This window comes from Gorilla gorilla, chromosome 1 (genome assembly GCF_029281585.2).
Source record: "Gorilla gorilla gorilla isolate KB3781 chromosome 1, NHGRI_mGorGor1-v2.1_pri, whole genome shotgun sequence".
Classification (NCBI taxonomy): Eukaryota; Metazoa; Chordata; class Mammalia; order Primates; family Hominidae; genus Gorilla; species Gorilla gorilla.
In genome coordinates this window covers 100,109,913-100,128,225 of record NC_073224.2, presented here as the reverse complement: position 1 = coordinate 100,128,225, position 18,313 = coordinate 100,109,913, and the positions used below count along the sequence as shown (strand labels likewise).

Genomic DNA, 18,313 nt, shown 5'->3' with positions numbered 1-18,313 from the left:
GAGCAGGACACCAAGGAAGGACCTTGGAGAAGGGAATGTGGAGGTGAGGCTTGTGGATTCAGCAGCAAACGAAGGGGTGGTGGTTAGAACGGTGACTGGAAGGACTGTCCCCTCCTGTTGTATAACTCAGTTCCATGCTGCAGAAACACAAGTCTTTCCCATACTACATTTCAGAGGCAAGGTTGAACTCAGGTGACTTATCTACCCCCTGCCCAATGAGCCAGAGACAGGTTTTATTTTTTTAAAGCATTTTAATAAAATTAACAAATAAATATTCTAAACTGTATAGGCTACAGGGACAAAGGGTAGAAGCTAGAGGGCCAGTCTTTCCTGCTCAGGCCCTCAAGTCCCCTTTAGAGAGACCCTGCTCTGGGCTGGTTTGGGGCTAGGACTGCTGACTTGGGGAGGCGGGGAGTGAACCCGGAATGGGTGATCTGGGCTCTTGCAAGCCATTCCTCTTTGTTGGTGTAGGGGAGGAGAGAAGAGGTCAAAGAAAGCAAGACCCTGCAAGAGGCATCCCAGTGACCCCCAGAAGTGATTGGGGTAAGGGGAGCGCTATCCTAGAAGGAGGGGGTGGGACAGAGGGGCAGTGAAGCAGGGCAGTGAGCATGGCCAGTGGTGGGCTCCGGCTGCGGTTCTACCTGTGGCCACTCACTCTCGGACGTAGACCCTGGTGCACACAACGTCATCCGCCGTCATGGTCTGGAAGGACAGAAGTAGTTGTTAGCCTGAGAGGCCCCTGGGGTCCTGTGGCTTCGGAGAGGAGGGTTGAATGGAGGTACTCTGCTTGGCCTCCAGGTCCAAACCTGCTTTTTGGCTCAAGACCAATAGGCAGGAGCTGGTCCCAGAATGCCCAGGCATCAATGGAGGGAGGATAGCAATAGAGCCCCGGGGGCCCGTCCTCCTCCTCAAGCCAGGAAGATCTCCCTGAAGAACTGCTGGGATCCCTCAGTACATGCCCTTTGCTTGCATAAAAGGAACACCATTTCTAATTCACACAGGGCGCTGTATGGGATAGAGACACCTTAGTTCTGTTCAAGCAGTCCCATCAGCAGGGTGCGGAGTCCAGCCATGGTTGTTCTTGAGTCTCCTGCACCCTGGGGTCTCCCAGAGAATCTCGGAAGGTAGCACTGGGTTTGCTATTATTGGGGAGGAGGCAGGACTTACCAGGATCAGTTCCCCATCGTTGGTCAGTTCTCTGGTCCACGAGGTCTTGGGGCCCTCTCCCTTCAGGAGCTTCTGCTCACAGACCATTTTATTCTCACTCTCCCATTTCACCAGGCTCTGCAAGAGACAGGTGGCCAAGAGAGCTGGGCCCATAGCAGGGGCAACGCAGTGAGAGGGATAAGGGAGAGAGCCCCTTTCTAGCCCCCACCACTACCTAGGGATTTTCCCTACTGGGACAGAGAGAAGCTAGGAGTTAACTGCTAGCCTGGAAAATGGCAGGTTGAGAGGCAGGGCAATGATGCCATGACCCTGGAGCCCCTCCTGGCACTCACCTTACAGGGCCTCCCATCCACAGTCTGCTCCTCAAACTCCTCCCCAACCTTGAAGTTAATCTCTGTGGTGCGCACGGTGGTGGAGGTTTTGATGTAGAAAATGTCTCCCTCCTGTTTGATCTCCACTGCTGGCTTGGACGCTGCAGCCACAGCAATCTTCCTCAGCATCACATTCACCCCTGTGGGGAGAGAGGAGAGGCTCACCTTTTAGGGGCCTTTGGGCACCTCTCTCACACCCTCCCCATAAGACAGTTGGAGCAGGCTGATTTGTGACTTGCTTGGGGTGGGTGTGTTGGGGGGTGCATCTGCCTGGTGCCTGGGTGTCTAAGAAAGTGCCTTGAAGGAGACGGTAGGCGGTGCAGCCCTGAAAGATGAGGGGGTTTAGGGAGGAGGGGGAGAGAGGCAGTGGCCTGCCCCTGGGAGTCCTGTTCCTAGCTGTGGCCCCACCTTGTTGAGTCAGCAGGTCTGGATCAGGCTCCCCACGTCTCAGCTCTTCAGTCCCAGAATGCCCAGGGGCAGCTTCTCCCCAGCCCCCTACCCAATGAACATCCTGCTACTGGCTCCGGTTGTCTCTGTTTACTTCACTTTTGGCCTTTTGTCTACCCTGTTGACAGCTCACCAGAGTCACTGGGACTGTACCCCTGGCCAAGCACAGGCCAGGCCCCATCACTCATGTCCTGGGAAGTAGGAGCCATTTCCCTTTTTGCCCTATCTACCCACCATATCTAGTGCTAGATAGGTCTTCATTTGCCCAATTTCTGCCCCACAGCAATGAAAGAGAGCAGGGGCAGCTGCTTCCCTCTACAGAATGGTCAGCAGCCTGGGAAGACAGAGGCTCTGGAGTAAGGTCCAGGAGGCTGTGATTTCCTCCTGGCTCAGCCCCCTTACAGGCTGGGTGACCCTGAGCAAATGGCTTAACCACCCTGAGCCTTAGATTCCTCAATTGTAAAATGGAAATAACAGCTTCTTCAAAAGCCAATCAAGGTTGGGTACAGTGGCTCACACCTATAATCCCAGCACTTTGCAAGGCCAAGGCAGGTGGATTTTTTGAGCTCAGGAGTTCGATACCAGCCTGGGCAACATGCTGAAACCCCGACTCTACCAAAAAAAAAAAAAAAAAAAAAAAAAAGCCAGGGCTGGACGCAGTTGCTCACACCTGTAATCCCAGCTACTCAGGAGGCTGAGGCAGGAGAATTGCTGAATTGCTTGAACCCGGGAGGCAGAGGTTGTAATGAACCGAGATCACACCACTGCACTCCAGCCTGGGTGACAGAGAGAGACCCTGTCTCAAAAACAAAACAAAACAAAACAAAAGTCTGGGCGCAGTGGCTCACGCCTGTAATCCCAGCACTTTGGGAGGCCGAGGCGGGCGGATCACGAGGTCAAGAGTTCAAGACAAGCCTGACCAGCATAGTGAAACCCCATCTCTACTAAAAATACAAAAATTAGCTGGGCATAGTGGCGCGCACCTGTAATCCCAGCTACTTGGGATGCTGAGGCTGGGGTAGGAGAATCACTTGAATCCGGGAGGCGGAGGTTGCAGTGAGCCAAGATCACACCACTGCATTCCAGCCTGGGCAACAAGGCGAGACTCCGTCTCCAAAAAAACAAAAAACAAACAAACAAACAAAAACGGCCTGGCGCAGTGGCCCATGCCTGTAATCCCAGCACTTTAGGAGGCCGAGGTGGGTGGATCATCTGAGGTTGGGAGTTTGAGACCAGCCTGACCAATGTGGAGAAACCTCATCTCTACTTAATGTAAAAAATTAGCCGGGCATGGTGGCACATGCCTGTACTCCCAGCTACTCGGGAGGCTGAGGCAGGAGAATCGCTTGAATCCAGGAGGCGGAGGTTGTGGTGAGCCAAGATTGTGCCATTGCACTCCAGCCTGGGCAACAAGAGCAAAACTCTGTCTCAAAAAAAAAAAAAAAAGAAAGCCAATTGGGATGGTATGTGTTTAGGACTTAGCACACACAGTGCCAGGCATATGCTTAAGTTTTCAGGAAACAATAGCTATGATTGTTGGTATTATTTTTACTGATGAAAGGAAGGCAAAGGGTCAGGTGCCATGGCTCATGCCTGTAATCCCAGCACTTTGGGAGGCCAAGGCAGGAGGATTGCTTAAGCCCAGAAGTTTGAGACTAGATTGGTAGATTGGGCAACATAGTGAGACCCTACCACTAAAAAAAAAAAAAAAAAAAAAAAAAAAAAAAGGAAAGCAAAAAGCTGGGGCTCAAAGCTCTCTGCATTAGGCACCGTACTCATCTGCCCTTCTGGAAGACTCCCATACCCCTGTCCCCTCAAGGGAACCCCCTCTGCTGTGAGAAGAAGGGATAGAAAAGGAGACTGCCCTCCCCGCTCGGTGTGATGTATCCCCTTCTTCAGGATCCCCCACTCCCCTCACAGGGTCTGGCTATCTCATTCAGCCTCTGTGGATTCAGACTCTCTGTGCACCTCCATCTCCCAGCCCAGATTGGACCCCTTCTCTCTGCTCCCCAGTTATTAACCGAAGTGGGGGAGATAGGAGACAGCACCCCTCTGAAAGGAAGACGTGCAGAGCAGGGGGCCTCTCTGGATGGGCTCCAGGTCTAAGCTCCACACACCCACCTCACCTGGCCTGATCTGCCGCCCTGTCCTGGAGTAGAGCCAGGGATGCACTAGGCGGGGGTGAAAGGGCCCTCTGCCAGGTAGTAGGATTTCCCTGCCCCTGATCTGGCCAACTTCCTGGACCTCCTCCAGACCTGGGTTCCTAGAGAAACAAATCCTCTTTCCCCTCAGCGCCAAAGCATACCTACCCTACTGCAAACAGAAGAGAGAGGGAGAGAGGAAGCCTTGCCCCCGGGGAGCCCAGGACCCCCATTGTTGGCTGCTGAACTCTTGTGTCTAGGAAGAAATGACAGGTCCCCAAGTCTTATTGAGATGGACCCTTGACTAGAGCTAAGAGGGGTGTGCCAGGACCGAAGTTCCTGCAGAGGCAAGGCTGGGTTCAGAGGAGACATCCTTTCAGCGAGCCCCTGGTGCCTGTGGAGCTGAGGGCCCAGCTTAGCCGGCCTTAGCTGGCTCAGGACTGTGTTTGTCTAATGGATCTGTTTTTAATCTGCCCCCTGCAGGGCCTGAGGAGGGCACGTGGCTCAGAGAGACCCTGCAGGGAGGACAAACAGACTGAAGACAGACAGCAGGATTGGGGCCTTGAATCTTACTCTTCAGCTGGGGCCTGGGGGTGTACCAGGCCACCACCTCATCCACTGAGGACAGGGGCCAGAATCCAGAGAAGATGAGGAGGGAGTGGCATCTAGGCTTTCCAAAAAGAAAATTTCTTTTTGTCTTTAAGTTTAGCAAGGACAGAGCAAGAAAGACTGATATGACTCCAAGAAGTATTGTGGTTAGATCGCAGGAAGAACTAACGGCAAGGAATCATGGAGATCCCTGCTCTCTCTGCAGCATTCCAGACCCGTCTTAGATCCAGACTCACTCCTATAGTCCAGGGAGAGGGGTGCCCTCCCTCCCTACCCCCTCACCCAACCCAGCCCAACTACCGTCTCTCTGTTAAGTGCAGGAATTGAAGGCAGCAGGCCTGCCCTTACGCTCCCAGTGGCTGGGGTCCTTAACTAACGTCCATCTCTCCCCCAGAGTCCTCTCCCAGTCACCAGGTCCTGGCACTCTCCCCTGCCCCAGATGTCTAGCCCAGTTGGCCCAGAGGGCACACAGAAGGTGGGCTGGGAAAGTGGGAAGGGCAGTCTGGATTGATTTAGTTTTCCCCACCTTTGACCAACACACCCAATTGGGCTGCAGCTGATCTATGGTGGGGGGAGGTAGGTGGGATCTAGATTTTTGGAAATGTGGGATTGGGGTTTCACACGAAACCATTTGTTGAAATCCAAGAAAATGATAATTATCCCTAGCGATTTTAGAACTCTGGAGCTGCTCGCTGTATGAAAATACTTGTCTCACAGATGGGGGGTGGGGAGAGCAGAGTGGAAAGTGCAGAGGGGGAGGAAAGTGGGGCTCAGGGGGCCCTGGGGCAGCAGATCACCTCGCAGGCAGAGCTGGGCGCCGAGGGGTAATAAGCCTGCCCTGGGGATTGGATTACCGAGGGGGGCACCGGGAAGGAGATTGGAATGTCTCCGAGCGGCTGGGCAGGGTAGGGAACCGGGCTCCCAGTCTGGATGCAGGGTTCGTGGCTCCACCAGCCCGCAGCTTCTGAACTGCAGAGAGCCAGGTGCCTCGGCCCGCCAAGTCCGGCCGCTGAGGCCAGCCTCCCCTTCCCCCAGAGGCCAACGTCGCGCTTCTGGTTTCTACGTGATTCACAGGCCGTGAGTCACCGCAGTGTTGGCACCGGTGGGCCCCCACAGGAGAAAGCGGGATTTAGGCGTCGTGCCCAGAGCCCCGGGACCCGGACGCCTGGCACGTTTTTCGGGGATGCAGGCACCCAGTGTCTCACGCCCTGATTGTGGTCCCGCTGTCTTTCTCATCCCCAACTTCGAGGACTCCAGAGCCCCCCCTTGCCCCACCTGGGCCCTCGAACATTTCCTTACCCAGCACTTTGAGCAATTCCTCGAAGTTTTCCGATCGGATGATTTTCCAGTTGCCAGAGAAGTTGGGCATGGTGGCGGCGCGGGAGGCGGTCCCCGTAGACTCCTAGGCTGGAGCACTGGACACTGTCTTTTAGTCAAAAGAGACGTCGCCGTCGCCGGGTCGTGAGGTTCTGGAACCAAGACACGTCCAGGGACAACCCCAAAGCTGGCCTGGGCTCCCGCGCGGACAGCTTTTATACCCTGTACGGAACCGCCCCTGCCCAGGATTGAAGTGGCCCCGCCTCCCGCTCCGCCCCCCCCCCACCTGGTGGGCCCGGCGCCCCCGCCACCAACCTCTGGATCTAGCCCGCGTGTGGGTCCAGGCTTCTCTGGGGACCGAGATAGCCTTCTCCTGCGCTAGTAAGTGGTTGGGGAAGCGGACGCAAAGCCAGCACTTGAATCGCGCTCTCCGCCGAGGCGGGGGGAGCCAGCTGCGGGCGCAGATGCTCAGGGCTCGTGTATGGCTGTCCCCCACCCGAGTTCCTCATTTCTCGCGTGTTCCCCACCCATCCCCAACCTGACTCGGTGCATTCAACTCCTTGGTGCCGGACACCTGGCGACCCCACCCGCAGGCGGACCCCAGATCTTGAACCGTAGCTGGCCCTAGCTCCATTGAAGCCTGAACTGGATCCAGTGGGACCACTCCGTACTCAGAGAAGGGCTGGGGAGCTGCGGGGTTCCGGGGGTTAGGGATCTAAGTGAGGCAACGGCTCCCCCTGCTGGAACAACTCGGAGAGGCTGGGCGGGGGCGGCACGGTCCTCCCACCCCTCCACCCTGCTTCGGGCTCACGTAATGCCTGGGGACTCTGGAAGTAGTCGCCAGGCGACTCGCTCCCCTTAATGCGCTGGGCGGACATTGAAGGGTTAAGCAGGAGCCCAGGGCGCGAGGCTGGGAGGGCAGAGGTCACAGCCAATCACTTGACGCAAGGTCTTTATTAAAACGCTTTCTCTGTCGCTTCACTCCCCAGACCCCGAGGGGGTCTCAGTAGGGGGAAGGGAGGGAGGCGGGGACAGAGGCGCGGAGCCCTGGCGAGCTGCGCCGCCACCTAGATAGGCGGGAGGATGGGTGCAGGGGGAGAAGGCGGAGCAGGGTCTCAGGTGTCACCATCCTGAGCTGTAAAACGGGCGGAAGGAGCGACCTCCCCTCCCTTGGAGAGCGGCTTTGAAATGGGAGATCAAAGAGGGTGGGAGGAGGGCACGGCTTCCTGCAGAGACCCGAGTGGGAGTGGGCGAGACCCCAGTGGAGATGGCAGGGAGACGGAGAAACAGAAACGGAGGTCAGGCGGGGAGCCTCGGGGACAGGCCTGGGACCCGAGGCCGGAAACCGCAGAGGAGCGAAGCCTGGCGGGATGCAGTGATTGGAGCCAAAGGAACCGTCCCGGCCTGTCCAACGCGGGGGGCCCTTAGGCCCGGTGGCCCTGAGCGAACCGATGCATGTGGCCCCGCTGCATCCCATCCCCCACCCTCCCCAGAATCTCCCTCCCAGCTCCTTCTGAGGCGGGAAGAAAAACCCTACATCTGGTCCCAGCCCTGGGTCCCTGCCCTGGCCCCTCCTCGCCAGCGTGGCCAAGGGTGGAGCAGGCAGTCGCTCTCAAATCTCTGAGCCCTTATGTTTAGAACCTAGGGGCGATCTAGGGAGTTGGGAGCTTTGGTGGGAGCTGGGGAAGAGTCTGGAGGAAGATGACCAAAGGAGAGGGGCCAGAGTGACCTCAGCATTGAGAACTGAAGGCTGGAGAATGTACTGGGGGGTCGGGCCTCCGGGTTGCAGAGAGGGAAATCTGCAGAAATGGGTGGGTGAGAAAATAAATAAAGCGGCTGGGCTGACTGGGCAGCAGGAGGGATGGAGATTCCACTGCATAGGACTTCTCTATGGGGCCCCGCCCGCAATAGCCAACAAACTGAGATTTGAATACTTCAGCCTGGGTTTAGGGGTCCAGGTTTTGTGTGGGAGAGCTTATTTGGGGGTGTTTGGGAGGCCTGGGCTTCTGGAAGGAAGAGGGCAGCAGGTCAAGGAGCTCTCTGAGGAAGGACAGACAAAAGCAGAGGTGGTGGAAGGAAGCGGGGTGGGGGGTTCCCTGGGAAGTGCTTAGGGCCTGGGGTTGCAGGCACAGCCCGAGCTCCTCCCCCATCCTCCCTGCTCAGCAATGCTGTAGGTAAAGGAGGGGGATTAGGCTCTGACAGTGAAATCAGGCTCCTGGCCAAAGGGATGAGGAGAGGCTAGAGGAGGGAACATGGTGGAAACCAGATTCCTGCTGCTCCTCCTTCCCTTCACTGCCCCCTGCCTCCCCCACCCAGGTCATTTCATCCATCTCCATGCCACCAGCCCTCTTGAGTCCCCAGCTGGAAGCGCCCAGCCTCCTGCTCAATAGGCATCCCTCCTCCTGCACGACAAAAGGATCAGTGCACTCTCCCCGCTAGCCTTGTGAGTGACTAAGGATGTTAAAACCTCACCCAAAAGATGGTCACCAGGATGCAGGGACAGTCATAGGAGGGGGTGATTGGCCCCTCGATGCTAGAGCAGGGGAGCATAGGCTGGATGGCTTAGCTGAGGCTGCTGGGGAGGCTGGAGCCAGGCAGTGGGGCTCCCTGGGGTGGGGGCAGGGAGACCTGGGCCCACTCCCCTCTCCTCACTTCCCCACTCCCTCCACCAGCCAACTGGCCATGATTTCCAAACAGACAGAAGTAAGACAAAGGGAAGTCGGGCTGGGAGAGGAATTCTTTCCAGATGTGAGCATTTGCGGTTTGGCAGCTCTGGGCCTGAGCTCCAGCTCCAGCCCCAGCACCCTAACCCTGGCTGAGGGAGGTGGGTAGGGGGTCTAAGCAGGGTGCTGAATAGCTGAGGCCAAGGTCTCAGCCTCTAGCAGCCCTGTTACCCCAGGGAGCAGCAGGCATGGAGGGTTCTTAGGGAAGATGCTAGGGAAGGGGACTCGGGGAGGTGGAGGGGTGGGAGATGAGAGAGTGGAGGGGCCTGGGGAAGGGGACTAACCGAGGAGGATGGAGATGCCTAGAGGCAAGGAGCAGGGGCTAGGACCCTGGAACCAGGCAATGGGGAGGAGCTGCAGCCCTCATCAGCCACTCAGTCACAAACAACTGGCTTTAATTTCCCGCTGGGATCAATAAGGAGAAGGAATTTCCCAGTGCCTCTGGCCTTTTAATTATGACCTAATCTGCTACAGATCTGCCCAGGGTGACCCTTTGCAGGAGCTTTGGTCATAACCCTCTTGGGGACCCCCCAGGAATCTGGAGACTCAGTGAGGGGAGGGTGCAAAGTTGATGAGAAAAGCTGGGGGGGCAGAGGTGGGATAGGTAGGGGTGGAGTGAGGAGGAAACAAGCTCGAGAGACTTAGGAGAGCAACATTCTGGGACTTTGTTCCGTGGTGGTGTGGCTAAAAGGAAGGTGGCTGGTCTTACACCTGAAGGAATAGAGATGGGCAGGAGAGGGCTCCTGGATGGTGAAGAGTGTGAGTGGGTGTAGATGTGTATATAACTGAGGCATCTAGGACTTGGGGAGAGGAGAACCCCCTCCCCTCTCCATTACTTCTTGAGGCTAGCAGGGAGTAGGAGTGACCACCCAGCCCAGCCGCTGGAGAGGGAAAGGTTGACTGGGGATGGGAAGTGTGGGAGAGTGATTAAGCCCCCACCCTCACCCCTAACCGGGACCATGGAGATTCTCTGGCCAAATTCAGCATTTGGAGAAGAACCTCACCCTGGGCAGTGTTATTTTATCTGCTGGGTCAGAGAGTTTGTTGGCTGGAACGCATGTAGAAATTAAACCCAGGTGGGGCTAGACACCTGGATCTCTGCTACTCCGCGTAGGGGCAGCAATGAATTCAGGACTTCTACAGAATGCAGGGAAGTCTGAGAGTAGAAGAGAGGGGCTGGGAGCAGCTGGGGCAAGAGAGTTCTGTCTCCTGGCCACCCTGAGCCTTCAGGATTCCACTTAGCACAGAGCACAGACTCAGGCAGGTTGTCCCCCAGTCTGGCCTGATCCTTGGTACAGAGAAGAGTGCTGCTTTCTTTTCTCTCTGGGTTCAGGGGCCAGCCCTTTTCAAGTCTGAGAAGGCCAGGCTCTGATTTGCCCCAAATGAAATTGTCCTCACAGCAGGATAAATAGGAGTTAGGCCTGAAAAAAGTTCCCAGCAAACTGAAGTGCAAGCAGGGAGAAGGGTCAGAAATCTAGAAAGGAGGCAACTCATTTCCCAGAAACATTTGGATGCAGGAGAGAGATCGCGAAAACTAGGGATGATTAGGGTAGAGAATCCTGAGTGACCTGGGTAAAGGGGCAGCTGGACCCAAAGGCAGGGGATGACAGTAACCTCCAGGGCTAGCCCTGAGGCCTAGCAAAGAGAGGCAGATGTGGCCCAGTAGGGTCAGGACCACAGACTGGGAGGAGGGGGCTGACCAGGATCACAGTCAGATAAGGAGAGGGTCTGCGCAGCATCCAGGTGGCCAGGCAGTGCCTCTGACTGTGACAAGAGGCATTATAGGCAGACCAGGGAGGATCTGCACAGCGCCAAGGCGGTGCCTCTGTTGTTCTTGGCTCTGCCACCTCATTCCCAGCTCCAGCTGCCAACGCTTTCCTCAGGGCTGGGCTGGGCTGCTGAGCCGCAGGAAGGGAGAGGGAGGAGGTGGGGATGCACTGCTTGAGGACTTGTCCAGACTGGGTTTCAGTTCCCTGGATGGAGAAGTCAGTCTACGCCATGACTTGACCTACAGTTAAACTCCTCTTGGCTTTTAAGATCCAGTTTTTAGGGCTGGACCCCTCCACCACTCCCACCCTTCACCCTGCACTGGCTTCTTAACCCCTGGCAGCCCAGGGCAGGAGGCCAAAGGTGTAGCCATGGCAAGTTTGGCAAGCTGAACACATGGGTTCACGTGGTACCTAGGAGAAGTGGCCAGCCCTAGACAAGGTGCACAACCAGCATGCAGCCTCCAACCCTGCCACTGTGGTCCAGGGCACTAGACCTGGGGAACACAGGCCATGTCTCAGATGCCTCCTCTCCCACTCTCTGAGGATGGGAAATAGAAGATCCAGGGTCTGGGCACCTTCACCTTCCCCCCACCCCCTGGCACTGAGATGATCTGGAGTTTCTGGAGGAAGAAGGAAAAGGTTGGGTGGGGAGTGTGCTGCAGGCAGGGTGGTCACTGGGCCAGATAACTGGATTCTGGGATTGAAGAGGAAAGAGGCAAGAGGAGAGGAGAAAGGCAAGGTCCCGGAGAAGAGGAGACTGAGAGGGGTGCAGGTCTGGGTTTTGAGGTTCTAGGTGGGGACAGAAAGAGGATTTTGGACTCACTGTCCCTAGGAGGCAGGGTAGGAGGGGCTAATGGCTCAGCTTCAGGAAGGGGGTCAGCCAGCTTGCGCAGAACTCCTCTCCAAGGCTCCTTGAGGCTCCCATTTCCCTCCTCTCAAGTCTCCAAATGCAGCTTTTGTCTCCAGACAGTGGGACCCAGCAGTCTATCCCCCAGCCTGCTTCCTAGGGACCTGTGGAAACCAGCTCTCTTGGGGGTTCCAGGGAGGAGGCTGGGGTCCCAGAAGTTGAGAAATAAGGACCAGCTTCCCCATCCCCTGGGCCCTTCCTGCTGCAGACCAGACCCAGGACTGACCGCCGGGCAGGCCCTTTCCTTGGGGCCAGTGAGTCAGACTCCCGGGAGATAGTCAGAGGTGTTGGGGGATTTGAGCAGAATAAAGGAGGGCCCCAGGAGCCCAGATTCCTGGTCCCCGCCCCCACCCTCCCCTCTTGAACTGGCAGGGAATTAAGAAGGGATACAAGAGTTCAGAGTCTGGCCTCTTAGCCAGGCTAGGGCCTTGTCCTTCCAATGACCCCCCACCCCCACCCCTCCTTATAGCAGGGCTGAGAGATGGGCGGGCGGGGGAGGCCCCAGACTGACCTAGTCCTAATGGTTTTCTCTGGGCAGCATGAACAAAATGGGAAAAAGATGTGTGAGGTGGGAAGCTCTGACTTCCTTTCCCCTGCAGGCGCCAGCTCTGGAAAATGTTAGCTGTCAAAGAAAGAGAGACTGAACAGTCTCCCACCTCCCCCTGCCCAGTACTCCTACCCCATCCCATCCGCCAGGGCCCCCCAGCCTGCCCGGATTCCCAAAGGGCACTGAGCTAAGGCCTGTGAATTTCAGAGTTAGCCAGGCTGAGAATGCAAACCCGCCTCAGGAAGCCCCCAACCTCTCCCTGCCTGTGATTCCTCTAACAGCCTGGAGCTAGGCATCCAAGTGGGTGCTTTGGAACTTGAGGATCCACAGGGACACATCCCTGGGGGATCAAAGGAGCCAGGAGCTCCTGAATTTCACAGCTGCCAAACTCCTGCCACAGTCTCAGCCCCCTAAATCCCAGAGCTAAGGGACTGTCAGTGCCAGGTTTCCAAGTTTCCAGATGATCTGGGTATTTGTTTGTTTGTTTGTTTGAGACAGTCTCACTCTGTTGCCCAGGCTGGAATGCAGTGGCACAATCGTAGCTCACTGCAGCCTCAAACTCCTGGGCTCAAGTGATCCTCCCACCTTAGCCTCCTGAGTAGTTGGGACTACAGGCATGCACCACCATGTCCAGCTAACTTAAAAATTTTGTTTTTTTTGTAGAGATGGGGTCTCGCTACGTTGCCCAGGCTGGTCTCAAACTCCTGGCCTCAAGCAATCCTCCCACCTCGGCCTCTCAAACCGTTGACATTACAGGCAGACATGAGCCACTGCACCTGGCCTGATCTGGCTATTTGGTGGATCAGTCTTCCCACTGAGCCCATAGTAACTATCCTAGAGAGGGAGCCCGCCAGATCCAGGACACTCACTGGGTGCACCTTTCTTGTTGCTTGAGGGCACTTATGGTCTCTGTGGGCCAAATCTCCTCATAAGCTATCTGACCTTCAGGTGCTGGTCTCCCAGGAGTCCCAGGGAATTGATTCCAAAGCTGGGAAGAGGCAGTCTCTGCGGTAGAGTGGAGAGAGAGAGAGCGCATGCTTGTGCACATGTGGCTGAGGAAGCCACCAGAATACTCTGCCCTTGCCCCAGTCCTGGCCCCATCGTTCTCACCTGAACTCCACCCTCCTACAATTCAGGAAACCTCCCCAAAAACTACCCATTCTGCCAGCCCAGCTGGGAGAGCCAGCCACAGCCTTGGGTCTAGCAGTGCTGGCTGGATTGTCTGCCTCTGCCTCCCTATCGGCCCTGGTGTGGGTTCCCTCTCCCTTCCCAGCTCCCAGGGCAGGGACAGTCAGTTGCCTTCTTCCTCCTTCAGTTATGGTTTGGATCCCTTTCATGAAATCTTTCCAAAGAAGCCACCAAGCAAGATTCCACAGGGTGCAAGGGAGTAAAGGACCTGACTTTTAAGGAAGCTGCCTCTGGCCTCGGGGAACCAGATGATTGATGATTTACATTTCTGGTGCAGCTATGAGCTCTGGCAGGCAGGGTCAGGGTCACAGGCGTGGGCCTGGGAAATGAGTGGCACTTACTCTGGGCCCAGCACTGTGCAAGAGTTTCCATATGGTGTCCTGGGTGTGTCTGATTCCAAAGCTTTGCTTTTAAACACTTCAGAATGGAATTTGGTTGAGCCTGGAAGAGGATTAAGGTGTGCTTGTCTTTCCATGCCAAATTCTTAAAAACACCTTCTCTCTCCACACTTCCCCACCTCTCCAAATCCTATGCATTGTATGTACCCTTTGAAAGAAAGCATAGAGGCTGGGTGCGGTGGCTCACCCTGTAATCCCAGCACTTTGGGAGGCCGAAGGGGGCAGATCATCTGAGGTCGGGAGTTCGAGACCAGCCTGACCAACATGGAAAAACCCCGTCTCTACTAAAAAATACAAAATTAACTGGGCATGGTGGCACATGCCTGTAATCCCAGCTACTTGGGAGGTGGAGGCAAGAGAATCGCTTGATCCCAGGAGGTGGAGGTTGCAGTGAGCCGAGGTGACGCCACTGCACTCCAGCCTAGGTGACAGAGTAAGACTCTGTCTCAAAATAAATAAATAAGTACCTAAAATAAAATAAAAATGAAACGGAGAGGCTGCCTAGGTGCGGTGACTCACGCCTGTAATCCCAGCACTTTGGGAGGCTGAGGCGGGTGAATCACTAGGTCAGGAGTTCAAGACCCGGCTGGCCAACATGGTGAAACCCCGTCTCTACTAAAAATACAAAAATTAGCTGAACGTGATGATGTGTGCCTGTAATCCCAGCTACTCAGGAGGCTGAGGGAGGAGAATCGCTTGAACCTGGGAGGTGGAGGTTGCAGTGAGCCGAGATTTTGTGCCATTGCACTCCAGCCTGGGCAACAAGAGCGAAACTCTGTCACAAAAAAAAAAAAAAAAAAAAAAAAAAAAATGGCCATTGTGTGGTAGCTGCCGCCTGTAATCCCAGCACTTTGGGAAGCTGGGGCAGGCAGTTCACCTGAGGTCGGGAGTTTGAGACCAGCCTGGCCAACATGGTGAAACCCTGTCTCTACTAAAAATGCAAAAATTAGCTAGGCGTGGTAGCGGATGCGTGTAATCCCAGCTATTTGGGAGGCTGAGGCAGGAGAATCACTTGAACCTGGGAGGCTCAGGTTGCAGTGAGCCGAGATCATGCCATTGCACTCCAGCCTGGGCGACAGAGCGAGACTCTGTATCAAAAATAAATAAATAAATAAATAAAAAGGAGAGTGACACAGCCCTGGCTGAGGCAATTATCTCTGGCTAGGAGAGCTCAGAACTCTTTAGTCTTCTCAATTCTTCCTATGCCTTGGTTGTCCTCTTAGAAATCCACTCCCCCAAATTCTTTTTTTTTTTTTTTTTTTTTGAGATGGAGTCTTACTCTGTCACCCAGGCTGGAGTGCAGCGGTGTGATCTTGGCTCACTGCAACCTCCACCTCCTGTGGTCAAGTGAATCTCCTGCCTCAGCTTCCCGAGTAGCTGAGATCACAGGAGTGCGCCACCATGCCCAGCTAATTTTTGTATTTTTAATAGAGACGGGGTTTTGCCGTGTTGGCCAGGCTGGTCTCGAACTCCCAACCTCAGGCGATCCACCCGCCTTGGCCTCCCAAAGTTCTGGGATTACAGGCAGGAGCCATCAGGCCCAGCCACCTCCCCCAAATTCATTTTTTTTTTTTTTCGAGATGGAGTCTCACTCTTGTCGCCCAGACTGGAGTGCAATGGCATGATCTTGGCTCACTGCAACCTCTACCTCCCAGGTACAAGTGATTCTCCTGCCTCAGTCTCCTGAGTGGCTGGGATTACAGGCGCACACCACCACACCTGGCTAATTTTTGTATTTTTAGTAGAGACGGGGTTTCACCATGTTGATCAGGCTGGTCTCGAACTCCTGACCTCATGATCCGCCCGCTTCGGCCTCCCAAAGTGCTGGGATTACAGGCATGAGCCACCACGCCCGTCCTCCCCCAAATCCTTTAAGGCTCATGCCATGTGCTCATTGCGTCTTCTCCTCCTTTGCTGCATCTGTGCAGCTCAGGTCACTGCATGTCTAGCTCAGCTCCCAATCTTTCTCTGCTTCTAATCCTGCAGCCACCAATGCACCTTCAATGCTTACTCAACATGGATGCCAACTACTTTGTCTCCATCCTGTTTGACACTGGCCTCTGGACCCACATCCCGTCCTTCCATTGTAGCCTACACAGCCCAACCATGTAAACTCTCCCTTTCTACATTTGGGCGCCAAGTGATCCTTTTTTTAAAAGAAAAGAAAATCACAAACAGCTTGCAGTGCCCCTGCAAATTCAGTTTCTGACAAATCAGGAACTCAACATTGTTCGGCAGCCCTTCCTTAAGTTCTTGGTCAGCTCACTCTCCTGTTCTTCTTGAAGCCCTCTCCAAGCTGTCTTTATTCTTTTCAAGTTCATGACCCATTGGCTTTCCCCTCACTCAGCAGACCACTCTGCCTCCAACTGAATGAGGTCAAGGTCTCTAGGTGATAATCACTTTATTCCACCACCACTCAGAAACATATTTATCTGCCCTTACCCTTTCCTCTTTCCTTTCTTTCCCAGAAGATAAGGTGTCCTTACTGCTGGACAAGGCTAAGCTTGGGATCCCTCCTGTCTGCACTTTCAGGATCTACTGTAGCATTCATTCACCTGCCCCTTGCCCAGCCACATTATGATCCACTGGCTCCATCCCTCAGTATCTTCAGGCCTCTGCTCCTATAGCGACCGTCACCTGCTCCCTCCAGAACCAAGAAAGAGCAGTCCACACCCACTTCTCTCCTTCCCCACTTCCAGTTTATCCTCCAACCCACTGCAGTTGAGCTTTTTGTTACCTTCCCAACTCCCACCCCAGACATTGTGCAGAGGAAGGGCTACAACAGACCCCTTTGTTCGTTCTTACCTTACCTTACTGACTTCTCCATGAAGTCTGATCTCCTTCCTGGAAAGTCTCTTTCTTGGTTGTCCTCTTACCTGTCTTGTAGCTCTCTCTTAGGCCTCTCTACCTCCAAAAGCTTGTAAGTCCAGGTGTTCCCCAAAACTCTGATTTTGACCTTCTGCCCTTCTTCTTCCTCTTCTTCTCTTCTCCTTCTTCTTCTTCTTCTTCCTCTTCTTCTTCTTCTTCTTCTTCTTCTTCTTCTTCTTCTTCTTCTTCTTCTTCTTCTTCTTCTTCTTTTTTGAGATGGATGGAGTCTCACTCTGTCACCTAGGCTGGAGTTCAGTGGTGCCATCTCAGCTCACTGCAACGTCTGCCCCCCGGGTTCAAATGATCCTTCTGCCTCAGCCTCCTGAATAGCTGGGATTACAGGTGTGCACCACCATGCCCAGCTTATTTGTGTTTTTAGTGGAGACAGAGCTTCACCATGTTAGCCAGGCTGGTCTTCAACTCTTGACTTCAAGTGATCTGCCCGCCTCATCCTCCCAAAGTACTGGGATTACAGGTGTAAGCTACTGCACCGGGCCAACCTGCTGGTCTTCTTTATATACCTTTCCTGGAAGGCCTCCTCCCAATCCAAGTCTTCCATCCCCCTGCTACCCTGTTGTCTTTGAGCCTTAGTTTCTAGCCCCAGATCTCTTTGCTATGCTAAGTTCCAGTCTAGTTATCCGGCTGCTGACTGGATATCTTCAGACAGCTCAAAGTCAACCCAATAGAATACCCAACACATCTTCAAAACCTGCAGTTCTCTCCAGCATATTCTCTATGTTGGTGAGTGGCACCACTACTGTCTACTCAACCTCATTCAGAAATATCAAGTCAACCTTTTTTTTTTGAGACGGAGTTGTGCTCTTGTTGCCCAGGCTGGAGTACAATGATGTGATCTCGACTCACTGCATCCTCCGCCCCCCGGATTCAAGCAATTATCCTGCCTCAGCCTCCTGGGTAGCTGAGATTACAGGCATGTGCCATCAAGCCCGGCTAATTTTGTATTTTCAGTAGAGATGGGGTTTCTAGGCTGGGCGTGGTGGCTCACGCCTGTAATCCCAGCGCTTTGGGAGGCCGAGGCAGGCGGATCACGAGGTCAGAAGATCAAGACCATCCTGGCTAATACGGTGAAACCCCATCTCTACTAAAAATACAAAAAATTAGCCGGGCGTGGTGGTGGGCACCTGTAGTCCCAGCTACTCGGGAGGCTGAGGCAGGAGAATGGCATGAACCTGGGAGGCGGAGCTTGCAGTGAGCTGATATCGCGCCACTGCACTCCAGCCTGGGCGACAGAGCGAGACTCTGTCTCAAAAAAAAAAAAAAAAAGAGAGATGGGGTTTCTTCATGTTGGTCAGGCTAGTTTTGAACTCCCGATCTCAGGTGATCCACCCGCCTCGGTCTCCCAAAGTGCTGGGAGACCGTGAGCCACCATGCTCGGCTCAAGTCAACTTTTTATCTCTTGCCTTGTTCTCTATTTTATTGATTCTACCTCCTCAGTGATGCTCAGATGCATCCTCCCGCTTTATTGATTGAGGCCTCCATCATTGCTTATACAAATTATCCCAACAGAATTCATCTCCCAGGCCTTCTTCAATCCAGCTTCCTTTTGGTTGCCAGCATCATCTTCCAAAAAAACCACAGATCTGATCAGATCACTGCCGTGCTCGAAATCCTTCAATGACTTGGGATGGCACTTGGCACAGTGCGCTGAAAATAGTTTACTGGTTTCCCTTCTTCAGGTTGCTGTAAGCAACTCAGGGGCAAAGACAATGCCCGTTTCCCTAGTGCCTAGCACAATGCCTAACACACAGCAGGTGCTTAATAAATATTTCAGAGGAAAGATTCCAAGTCTCACCAGATGCCATTTGCATATGTTAACAGAAGAGCAGGGCAGTGGTTAAGA

The 18,313-nt window shown here is 54.4% G+C and overlaps 1 protein-coding gene across 2 annotated transcripts; it reads right to left on the bottom strand.

The window, feature by feature from the left end:
• Positions 1 to 231: 231 nt before the first annotated feature.
• Positions 232 to 6,735, bottom strand: CRABP2 (cellular retinoic acid binding protein 2). 2 transcript variants are annotated; one of them, XM_063693981.1, is made up of 5 exons: positions 6,368 to 6,735; positions 6,035 to 6,204; positions 1,500 to 1,678; positions 1,168 to 1,284; positions 232 to 702 (listed from the first exon to the last, which is right to left on the bottom strand). In XM_063693981.1, exons 2-5 carry the CDS (start codon positions 6,102 to 6,104, stop codon positions 652 to 654), a joined length of 417 nt encoding a protein of 138 aa, XP_063550051.1. In that variant the 5' UTR covers positions 6,105 to 6,204; positions 6,368 to 6,735; the 3' UTR covers positions 232 to 651. The 2 variants fall into 2 exon arrangements, with proteins under 2 accessions (XP_063550051.1, XP_030866878.2); XM_031011018.3 differs by lacking the exon at positions 6,368 to 6,735 and having other exon boundaries at positions 6,035 to 6,294.
• Between the last annotated feature and the right edge of the window lie 11,578 nt (positions 6,736 to 18,313).